The 12,083-nt window shown below is 38.2% G+C and overlaps 1 protein-coding gene across 1 annotated transcript; it reads left to right on the plus strand.

Moving 5' to 3' along the window:
• The first annotated feature begins 4,328 nt into the window (after positions 1 to 4,328).
• Positions 4,329 to 12,083, plus strand: C8H1orf146 (chromosome 8 C1orf146 homolog). Its single transcript, XM_074546098.1, has 5 exons — positions 4,329 to 4,744; positions 6,969 to 7,062; positions 8,145 to 8,328; positions 11,414 to 11,492; positions 11,949 to 12,083. Exons 1-5 carry the CDS (start codon positions 4,676 to 4,678, stop codon positions 12,066 to 12,068), a joined length of 546 nt encoding a protein of 181 aa, XP_074402199.1. The 5' UTR covers positions 4,329 to 4,675; the 3' UTR covers positions 12,069 to 12,083.

Raw genomic sequence — 12,083 nt, forward strand, 5'->3', positions numbered from 1 at the left:
GGGAAACTATTTTATATATATTTCAGTATGCATTATTGCCATCTGGAAAATAGTAAGTAGCATGCTAATTCTACTTTGCTCCAGAAAACCTAAACCTTTGCATGAAGGAATTAAGAACTGCTCTTATGTTGTTCATCTGTTGCTGAGAACCAAGATATTTAGGAATTCATTATTTTGCTTTCACTAATGTCAAAAAAACCCTCTTGTTGACCTCAGCTGAATGAGGCTCAGGACCTGTCTATAATAATGCATGTACTAGAAATGCTATTTTTCCAATAGATATATTTCGTAGTTTTCTAGTTTTATTCTACTAATAACATTGTACAATTGTAGGTATGACAAATTACAGCTAGAAAGACTTCAATTTAGGAGTCATAATTGTATGCATTCTGTTAATATTTCATGACTGGGGTGATTTAACATTTTTCCATTGATGGATGACACTCTTGCCAGGACTACATAGGAACTGAGAACAAAAGATAAAATGAGAAGTATTGCAGCTTTATTACAACAGATGATTCTCTGGAAATGGGCTTTTAGATCTGAAATCAAATATAATTAGAAGCTTTCATCTCTTGCAGAAAATCCATACTGATTTTCATTTTTCTCTCTTGAACAAAAGCTATAGGCAATTTTTTTTAACATAAGCTTTAATGTTCAACTTTGGAAAAATGACAGCTCAAATGTCTTCTTTAGCTAATTTAAAACTTTACTTCTTCCCATTGACAACTACTGTGTGTTTAAAGAAGCTAATCCTGTAACAGAGAAAAGTGATTTATCTAAGAACTGGATATCAGCTGGGGAAAAATACTGAGTTTGGTAATTTTTTTACAAATTTGTTTTTTTTATATTTGATAACTAAAACCAGTAGAAGCTGTACAGAGCAGGCATGCACACACACCTGTTTCTTGCATTTGACCTCCCTTTCATACTTCTCTTTGCAATCTGCACTCCATTAAGCCACAGTTGTGCAAACACAGAAGTGAATCCACAGCCACATCTGCAGATTGGCTTTCAGCTTAACATGCTCTTTTCAGAGAGGGTAATGGAGCTGACACTGGGGGCAGGCACTGTGCACACTTGTGTTTTTATACAGCACTCAACTTAACGAGGTTCTTATTCTGATGAACCATCTAGATGCAGTTAAAGTATGAAATAATTAATAATGGAATTCCATTAAATTGCTCCCCTGTTCTCCTTAAATGATGGCTCAGAAGACTGTCCAGTTAGAGAAATCAAAGTCCTAAGAACCTAACTTTTTGCATTACATGCAACATAAGTTCCTTCTCTATTGCACTGTAAAATACAAATATATGTCTTCAATAACTCAAACCTCAGTGTCTGGAGGGGCTGACTATAAATCAGTAACTAGATACATTTATCAAGGACACTGATGGTCAAAATAGAGTTTGTACTCTTAGAGATTGTGACTGTTAACTGGACTAGAGTGTGTATTCTGGTGAACCTGAACACAGGTTCACATGCACAAATTTGGGACTCAGCCCAATTACCCAGGTAGTCCATCAAACTTTGTATTTATGCATTCAGTGACAGTGACTACTCTTTCTGAGCTCCCACCTAAGTCAGTGTGAGTGCTATCAGATGCACATTTATGAAGATCACATTATTTATGTGTCTAGACAGAGAGACTAGTTACTGGAGTAAAAATTTTGGCCCATGTACCTTAAATATATAAAACATTTTTGAGACTGATCTCACCAAGTTACTTTAACCTACAATATCCTCACCTATGCAATCCTTAATGTAGGAATTCTTGCCATTTTCTCACAGTTGTGCTTAATGAATTCATTTTCATTCTTCACTTTTTTTTTAATAACCATTTTTCAAGTGTGGCATGACTTCCTGCCAGTAGAGTTATATCAGCGTGCTTAAGATCAGTACAGATAGGACAAACTCTGTGTACATGCCAGATTCAGTGTAGGTAGTGTAAAAGCTTTTTGTGACTTTCATAAAATGAGGAAATATCCACAAACAAGAAACCCACCTATAAATCAAACTTCCTGCCTATAACAAAATCTCCTGCTGTATCTGTAGAGAAAAAAAACCCCTTCAATCTCTATTTTCTGGATTATCATGTAACAAAGATTATCATGTATCTGGATTATCTAGTAACCAAGATTAATCCAATATATGTATAGTGGGATGCATATGAAGAAAGGTTTGAGTCAGTACCTGTAGTCCATGGCTTTATGGTGCTGGAATATTTTGACCACTCAGTCCTGTGGAGGGAAGGGGAGGGTGTTAAGCTCTCAAACCAAATGCTTGCATGATTCCCACCTGCTTGCTTTCCACACCTAGATAATGAGCTGGGGCCTAAGTAATCCTATTTTGAAATGAATTTTTGTCAACATAGTGTTCTGTTTCAAGAATATCTGTATGGTTGCATAGTCCCACAACCCTTCTTCCTCATGCTACATACTCGAGGTTCTTAGTTGATTTCTGTATGACAGAAAATAATAAATTCTATGTGTAAGTCAAATGCTGAGTCACTGTATTTCATTCAACTTGTGGAATGCTGACATGAATTTTTATTTGTGCTCTGTAAATGGCAAAAAAAAAAACAACTTTCCTTTTTCATCTTTAGTGGACCTTCACTTGTTTTTCTCCTTTAAAGGAAAATACTGATTTTTCTTTGACTGTGTCATCAGAGAACAGGACAGTTGATATGTGTGTGTGAAGACAGACAATCAGTTTTCATGTAAAAATACATAGAGGAAGATACCTATGTAACAGTCCCACAAAACCAAACAATGGAGCTGATGTACAACATACAGGATATGGGCCAGGAGAACATAGAGAAACACTAATTGGATTATAGATTTTGCCTTGTCATAAATTAGTTATTCATTCGAATGCTTATGCCATTATCTTCATCATAGGGGAGTTCTAATCACAAGATCTTTCTATCCCTGCCTAAGTGGGGTCCTGTACTCTGCTTCCAGGAAATATTTGATATGCTGCCAGACTCAGCCCTGTTCTTTCTCTCTCCTGCAACTTCACCTTTATGTGAAATGCACCTTGTAGGTATGGGGAAAGAAATGCTTGTGAGATTTAAAGCTAAGACTGGCCAAATGTCAGAAATGGTCACAGCAGAGGTAACAGTAAGTAGGAAAATAACTTCAGCTCATCAGATAGCTTTCCTCAGAAGTCCCTTTTGGGAAAGGAAACTACTGTGGAGAACAATGCTCTGAAGAACACACAATTCACAAAAATCTATTTTCTTTGAGTCTGAGCTCTACTCAATTAGTGTTCTGACATTCAGGCTCAAAAACAAAGGAGAAAGCCAAGTCGTGAAATATTCAAATGGTCTTGCAGAGCAAACTTCTATCAGAATTGTCCCTTGGGCACGTCCCAGATGAGCATTAGGCCAGGGCAGCCCTTACACAGGAGACAGTGCAGGGTCCATTCTGCTAAGAACCTTTTGTCTCAGAACAAGCCCTATTTTTATTTCCAAAACCAGCTACTGTCAAATGTAAGTGACAAGTAGAAATACTTTCTGGTATAAATATTTGCCAACCGTAATTAACATGCATGATATACGTGAGTAAATGTGTAACAACTGGAGGCAAAATACTGATAGGAAGCATTTTCTCTTAAGATTTGGGTTTTTCTCATTGTCCCACACTTACCCATCACTGTACTTTGATGCTTCTCAAGTGATATTCTGAGTTTGGGGGTGTCCAACTTCATGCACAGTAAGTGGCTACCAGGGAAAAAAGGTATCTATCAGGAGCCTAAATCCAGTATTTGTATTTCTTTGTAATTACATTCTAAAACTGCACATATGAGGTCAGTTCCTTCTATTATAAAATGCTTTAAAAGTGATTAAAAAGAAAAAGCTTTTACTAAAATATCTGACTTTTGGTTAAAATACCAGTTTCAGAAGACAGTATTAGATGCTAGACTCATGCCTGGCTGGAGAGCAGAGCTGGGTACCAGTGCTTTTAATGGTTCAGCATCGCAGCTCTTTCTGACCATGTGGAAGGGTTATTTCCTCTTACATGATTAAAAAAGAAACCTCAACACATTCAGTATTACTTTTTCACTGAAAGTGGCGCAGTCTCTTGTAAGAAATCGTGCCTGATTTAGTGCAATACAACAGTCTCTTGCTTTTGCATTTTTGTCCTGTGAAACTTCTATAGAAAATAACTTGGCCTGTTCTTACCCACAAACAGCTGCAGAGCTGGCCGCCCATGGCGAGCATTCCCCGGAGCCGCGGTTCCGGCGTCGCGGGGCTGCTCCTGAGGGCTGACGCCTGAGGGCTCCTCGTGAGGGGGAGGCTGAGGCGTGAGGGCTGAGGCCGAGGTGCGAGGCTGAGGGCGGGCCCCGCTCCCTCGCCGCCGCCCGGCTCCCCCTTTGCTTTGCCCCCTCCCGCAGGCGCCGCGGGGCTCCAGCGCTGCCCCAGGACAGGTTCGGACGAGGAAGGGCCAGGCTGAGGCTGGCATCGGGAGCTGCTGGCACAAAGGCTGAGAGAACCTCCCGGCCTCCTCCCGCTGCTGGCGGCGCCCCGCTGGTTTTTAGTCAGCTCTTTAATTTATCCCTGTGCTTCACACATCTCACCTCGTTAACTGGCGGGAAATATTTGTCGTCTCCCTTTTCCCAAACTTTTCAGAAGAGACACCTCATTGCAGAGCTATTAAACCACTGAAAGAAAATGGCAGAAAGCTGTGGGCAGGAGCAGACAAGGTGGATAACGACGGTGATTATGAGCACAGCTCTGCAGGTAGGACAGCCCTTGTCAAAGCCAGCATCTGACTCACTTTCCTCACAGGAAAGGCTGAAAGAATTTCCTATATTATATATATGGGAATATTTTAATCAATGGCAAGGAGTACATTTTTTTCAGGATAAACCAGATATTAGTCTGAAACTGCTTCTATTAGAATACTGGTTATTTTTGTGTGCAAATGTATTTTCTCCTAGCTACTTCCATATCTGTTTAGTATTCTTGCCACCTGCTATTCTGAGTTACACTGCTTTAGGATATTCTCCTGACTCATCGTTTTTGCGCTGCACTGATGCCTCTTTCAGTTTGCTCTATAAATAATTCCAACAGAAACGTTGCTGAATTTTTTCTGAATTTCTCCCTAAATATTTTAATTTTTCCTATGCAGTATCAAATAGGGGTAGACAATTACCCTGTAAGTACATAATTCAGTTTAAAATACTGAGTCTTACAGATATTAATATATATTTTTAATCTGTTAACATCAGAAGCCTTGACTCTGTTCCCAAGTAAAGTGAAAGGGTATGTCAAGGAGCTGGTAATTAGCTTCTGCAGCTGAGGCCAATTTCATGCCAGCTGGAGAGAATTTAGAGGCAAGAGAGCTTTGATTCACAAGCAGGGATGTCTTATGCAAGCTTGGCTGACAAGGTTATCACCCCATCTCCACTGTGTAAATGGGTGAACCATGTTGAAATAATTCCTGAATCACCTCGCTTTAAAGCCTATACTTACTTGCCTGCTCATTTTGGAGTTTACAGCCTGTAAGCTGTGCATGTTTGTGCCATAATATGGTGGGAGGTAATGGATGGCAGTGATTTCATCAGCCATACCAGCATAACTCACTCCTGTCCTCAGCTCAACTCAAAACTACTGCTCTTAGTAAAGCCTCCTCATAAGCAAAGCAATGGAGGGAACTGAATACAAATCCAAGATGACTTTTTGTTACAGCCATAATACACAGAGTATCCCCATACCATTGCAGAAAGCTTTAAAACAGAGCAACACCTCACCACATCAGAAGGCTTCAGGTCTCTGCACATGCAGAATAACATCACATTATTTCAGAAGGCTGCAAGCTCTGCCCTTCTTGTTCTTTGTCCCAGCCTTTTATCCCCTCCTGTTGGTGCCCTGCCCCTGTGTGCCCTCTGTTCCCTTTGGTGGTTGCTCAGTGCCCCTGGGCACTCCCTGGCTCGTTGCTGTCAGTGCTGCTCACCTGCTGCTCACAGCTGTGCCCATCAGGGAGGAGGCTCAGCCACAGCCCCAATTACCACAAACTGTGCACCTACAGCTTTTCTGTGTCAGTTTTGGTTATGAGCTATCATTTTCATATAGACATTAGTTATATTTGTACATTAAACATTTCAGCAGTGGCTTTGAAACTGAGATTTTTTTGCAAAATGTAGCTAAACCTTACAAGCAGTTGCCACTGAGTATACCCTTTCCAGACAATTGAAAGTGTGACATTTCTGGTTAATGTCTCCTTCAAGGTTCACTTGCAATCCAGATTTTCTGTTGTACTCTTGCACTAAATCATGGCACTTCCCTACATAAGCAGGCTGGCTGTGTGTTGAATGGGTAGGTTAAAGAACATGTTATTAGCTAAAAACTCTCAGTGATTTAACCTTTAATATATGTGTGTTCTTGCAGCTTCTGTGGAACATACTGCAGAAATGCTTTTTGCAGGCTGAAAAATACATCCAAACACATTCCATTCTATAGATGATTATGCTGCATAGTGCAATGTTCTACTTTTCCTGTGTGGATTGCTTTCTGTCAAAAAGCTTTAAAGAAAATCATTTCCCATACAAAATTGCTGAACGATTTTCCAGCTGAGATGCTGACATCTGTGAAAATAATGCAGCCTAATTAACCAGTCACAGAAACACACTACTGTATGATCCTCCCTTCTGCAAATCCTCTATTAGAACATCTTACCAAAACAGACTGTAAAAAAACCTTCTTTATGCATAATGCAAGTTTCCTAAGACAAACTGAACATACACATACATAATTATTATTCAGTGTTTGTAACCTCCAATCAAATACTTCAAAACTGATCATGTTTAACAATTTAGTACTTTTTTAATTTTTAGTGGAATAAGAAATACTTTTTGAACAACAGTGCCAAAGGTCTATCTATAGTGGTCCAGCTAATGCTTTAAGAATATTTCTAACATGTTGTCTGAAGACTTTTCAAAATAACCTTTTAAAATTTATTTAGGATCACGAAATTTCTACAGTTCTGCAGAGGCAACAACACCGAGTTCGATATTCAGAGTCAGTGGAAACTGGATCTGTGATTTTTCCTCTTTCTGGTACACTACTTTAAAGTTCATGCTTTTAAATCATAAAATCCAAAGAAGTACAGAGTCAGGGCAGTTATTTAGTTGTGGGCTACACTAAACTGAATAAAATCTACCTTGTTGGGATGTTGTGCAGTAGTGGAAGGACTTGGGCTATGATTGTACGTAAATCAGAGGATGAAACAGATAATGTTGGGGATTAACCACTTTCACTGTAATTTTTTTTTGGACCTGTTATACAACAGCTACATGAGATTTGGTGATCATCAGCTGAACTGTTCAGTAAATTTGTGTTATAACTGAGCAAACATGCTAAATGCCACAAGCACATAAGCTGCCATCAAGATCTTTCATATACATGGCTGTAAATGTAAGAGCCATTGGCTTTCAACCTCTAAGTTGAATTTGCACAGCTAGTAGTGGCAAAGGAGGCAAGAAAAGGATTATTTGAGTGGATTTGATTAAGAAATCACTGAAATTGTAAACATGAAACAGCTGGTTTTCCTTTTTAGAACAGAAGATGTTGTAGACATGTAGATGAAATACTTCCATTTGCCTGAACTCTAAGGACTAGCACACGCTGAGATCGACTTTTGTATGCTCAGGTGTTAACCCTCCTAAACTTCAGCCTTAACTTTCCCTTTCACAACAACTTAAGTTGACAGAGATGTAAGTTTATTTTTCATAGTAGACAGTTTAGCTAACTTTTAAGATTTTACAGCTGTTTCTTTCATTTAGAAACAGGACTTCCTGAGCTTTTCAGTCAGCCTTTGCATTTGCCCGTAATTCATTCCATTACAGCAGTTGCTTGTTCCTGAAGCATGTGCTCTCAAAGGCATTCAAATGTGTCTGCTTTGAGTAGATAGAATAGCTGGTGGTTTTTTTTATGTTACAGTAGAAAAATAACCTGAGATATTTGTAGTTTTATCTTCAAACTACTAGCAATCACTGGCCAAATCTCCTTGTCAGAGATGTGGAAATTCATTCATGTTCTGTTCCATTGTGTTTCAGACCAATGGTTGCTTTAAGAATTGTGCTTTCCAGTTTGTGGTGAGAACTTAATCCCTTTACTGCCATGACCTGTACACTTACAGCAGTTTCCTCAATAGGCATTGCATTTATTCTGTCAGACATTCAAGACTTGCTCAGGACAGGGGAAGAAGAGTTTTCCACAAGAATTCAGAAGTTCATAAACATCCATCGGAACAGCTTTTTGGTTTTGTCAGCTGCTCTTCATGGACCAGAAGAATGGAGTGTCATGTTCAGGATTCAGAGAAGGTATGATTTCAACATCAAACTGAACTTTATATTGCTAAGAAGAAATGAAATAGCAGTCTTGGATTTGGAAACATTATTTTAGGAATAGATAGGACAAGAGGCAATGGACAGAAACTGATGCACAGGAAGTTCCACCTGAACATGACGAAGAGCTTCTTCACTGTGAGGGTGACTGAGCACTCAACAGATTGCCTACAGCAGTTGCAGAGTCTCTTTCACTGGAGATATTCCAGACCCACCTGGATGCAATCCTGTGCAGTGTGCTCTGGGCTGACCCTGCTTGAGCAGGGAGGTTGGAGTTGACACACTATGGTTCTTTCCAATCTTACCCTTTGTGAATTATTTCAGGAATTTTATTTTACTAATTTACACAAATTTTATTTTACTAGTTCACTGTAAAAAATTATTTAGAGCATTTGTTTATTAAAAGCAAATAAAAAGAATACCAAGTGAATCAATCTGACATATTACAGGTAACAAAAGAGGATGTTCCTCAAAACAAAGCAAATAAGATTCCTTTCAATCATTTTAGGGCTATGGAGCATAACTATTTAAATTTTTTTTTCTAATTAGAAAATTAGACAATTTTCTTAGCTCTTTAACCATATTTTCATGGTCACTTTCAAAACAGAGCAGGCAAGTTTATGCCATGAGAAAAGGCTGTAGTGTAAAGTGCAGATTTTTTACCAGCTTTTAAAATGTTTACTTGGAACAGCATCTGTTACACTGTGCTAGAACAATTAAATAATCAACGTTATTTTACACCAAAAGTATAAAACTATATTAAAACTGGTTTGTTTAAAACTTTTATCTCTGATTTCTAATGAAGTCTGAAAACTTGCATATTTTAGTACATACTAGCTAACAACAGTGATCCAATTGTGCTTCATGCTAGTAGTCAGAACTATTTTCTTGTAGGTCCAGTAGCCCTAACTGCAGTTGGTTGGCACTCTTGGCCTCAGAGAAGTGACTATTCTAATGAAGTCTTTGATCTTTACCTCCTTAAGTAGCTAGCACCAGCTTCATTAAATCCTGGACATTCTGCCAAATGCTGATGAATAAAGAGTGTATGAGATGAAATGTAAGAAATCTATTACCTGTTTGTGAAAATGTTGTAAATTTTCATGAGAGGTTTTAAAAGTTCAGCCACCATTCAGCAAGACCACATTATTCAGGTGATGGCAATGCTAATTCTCAATCTACTTTGTGGTTATGAACAATGGGCATTGTGCACATGCTGATGACTAAAATGTGATGTTTTGGAACTGTATTCCATTTGGCAAGTTGGTAATTTTATTAAAATTAAATTTGTTTTTTCATTGCAAGCAATATCAAATTGATGTTGATGATGGACAATTACATATATCTATATATATTTAAATGCATGTGCTTTTTTTATTACCTGGCAGCTTGAAGTTCTGCTACTGTTTGTAATTACTGACTGAGCTTCTCCTGGTGGGGTTGAAACTTGTGCCATGTTCTTTGAAACTACAAGTCACCTGTTGGATTTGTTAAAAAACAAAGCCCCTTAGTATTGTCAGGTTATCTTCTATTTCTGCTTCTTTCTCCTTATCTATGCTTTTGCTGCAGTTGGGGAAGGATTATTTATTATTATTATTAACAAGAAAACTACAGGATTCTTGTTAACAACATGAACACCTTACACAGAGTTGTGTATAGCGAGGGGGAAGTGGGAGAAAAGTAGTCTTTACCATCACAGCTTAAATGAGCATTCCACAAAAAACCTTAGTACATCTGCATGGTAAATTTAAATACCTTGGAGGAAAGGCAAGACATGTTCAAATGACCAGTGTTCTGTCCATACAATACTAAATTTAGACCTGCTGTTATTGGAAGCAAAACTATTTCTAGAAATAGATGTTCGTGGATCTAGGTAAGTACATGTAATTGGTTTTTTGCTGCACTTTGTTCATTCATGCTTTGTTTAGCCCATTCTAGTATGAGCAAAATTGCACCAATTTATTTCCCTAATCTCAAAATGTAAATCCAGCCCTTGTTTGTACATCACATTTTAGCAAAACTCACCAGGGAGCCGAGTGCCTGTGCTTAGAGAAGGACAGTGCCTGTAACATTTATTTTTGCTAATTAGAAGCAAGGGCAGACAAGTTCAGCTGAGATAGCTCAGCAGCAGGAGGCCCTAATGTGAATGGCTCCAAGTCATCAGGCAGATTGCAGGGAGAACAGGTGGCGGGCACAAGGGGAGGGCACAGGGGACTGTGCAACTGAGCAGCTGGGCACTTCATCTGCATTACTGAAATTCTTTTTGGTTATTTAAAATTCCTCATTCTTTGCTGTGAAGTGCCTCTCCTGTTTTAGCTCTACAACAGAAAACAGCAGCAAAGGTAATTCATTGTTACGACACACTAAGGTGCAATTCTTAGGGAGAGGCTCTGTGCTTGCCTAAGCTTTGATGTCTCTCCTCCATAATCTCACTGAATAACAACTCATGCTGCTATTTTAAATCCTCAGATCCCCTTCTCAAGAATGAATGCATATTAATAACACTATTTATAGAAAGAAATCATTTTAGGTTAAAGTATTGAGTGAACAAGTCTTTACATGAAAGTGGTGGAATGATCCCATTATCTGAATCGTGTCTGGAATACAGGTTGTTTTATTTATAGTACACTACAAAGATTTAGTTCAAATTCTGAAGTATTTTTAGCAGTGTTTTCAGATACTTTGCTGTGCTCTTCCACAGCCATAAAAACAACTCAAATATTTTTTACTGCCACTGAGGAGAGCCTTCAGCAATATCACAGAAGAGATTTTAGATCTCTGAATGTACACATGCTTAAGAAGTGCTGATTGATTGTTGAAGAGACCTAGATAAAGAAATGAGCCCTTCCAAATCCCACCTAAATAAGTGGTACAGAAATGGGACAGATGGCTTTACAAACAGCATGAATGCTGCACTTGCCTTTCAGAATAAAAGCAGCCTTCCCTGTAAGTAAAACTGCACACTAAAAAGCTGTTTGCTTCATGTGGGAATGCTGTTTGAGTTTTATGGCATAACAAATTAAATACATACTCTAAAAGTAACCTTATTTATTTTGATGTGCAGATTCCTGGGCAGCAATTTACGAGTAATACCAGTTCATAATCCTGCTGAAACTGTTAAATTAATGCTAACTATGGCTAAGGTAAGTCCAGTTGCATACACTTAAAAATATTAGTGTATTACTCAGGAAAAGCCAAGAGCTATAAAATACTTGATTTCCCTTAATGGAACTTTTTAGGTTATACTGACCACAATGCATTAATACACTAAGGTAGAACTGGTGCTCTGATGCATTAGCTGAGTCCTTCAACTACTGTTAAAGGTAACTTAATAGCTCTTAATAGCATCTAAGAAAAGAATTCAGTTACCTAAGAGCTTCTTTGGCTCCTATTTACCACTGTTAAGTTGTCTTCACTTACTGTTAACTCCTGTTGAAATACTATCACCTCTGTGTACAGCATTCCTGAACACCTGCTTGAGAACACAAAAATCAAATTTCACTGCTAAATAATTTTGCATTTCTACTATTGGAAAATAAAACTTTGAATATTCTATTGCCTAAAGTCACTTTGTTCTACTCATTTTTCTTTTCTCTAAGGTAACTTCCAAGCCACAAGCAGATGATACTCGTTGCAAAATAGAAATGACAAAAGCCCAAATAATAGAAAAAAGTCCAGTTTGGAAGATGCTTCAGGAGTACCAATCACACCGTAATTAACTTAATATTTGGTTT

The sequence above is a fragment of the Zonotrichia albicollis genome, chromosome 8 (genome assembly GCF_047830755.1).
Source record: "Zonotrichia albicollis isolate bZonAlb1 chromosome 8, bZonAlb1.hap1, whole genome shotgun sequence".
NCBI lineage: Eukaryota > Metazoa > Chordata > Aves > Passeriformes > Passerellidae > Zonotrichia > Zonotrichia albicollis.

Excerpts from the sequence above, each read along its gene's own strand:
- C8H1orf146 (XM_074546098.1), top strand. The coding sequence starts at position 4,676 with ATGGCAGAAAGCTGTGGGCAGGAGCAGACAAGGTGGATAACGACGGTG. Across the intron at positions 4,745-6,968 it reads TTATGAGCACAGCTCTGCAG|GATCACGAAATTTCTACAGT; the intron begins GTAGGACAGCCC and ends AAATTTATTTAG. Across the intron at positions 7,063-8,144 it reads TGTGATTTTTCCTCTTTCTG|CAGTTTCCTCAATAGGCATT; the intron begins GTACACTACTTT and ends GTACACTTACAG.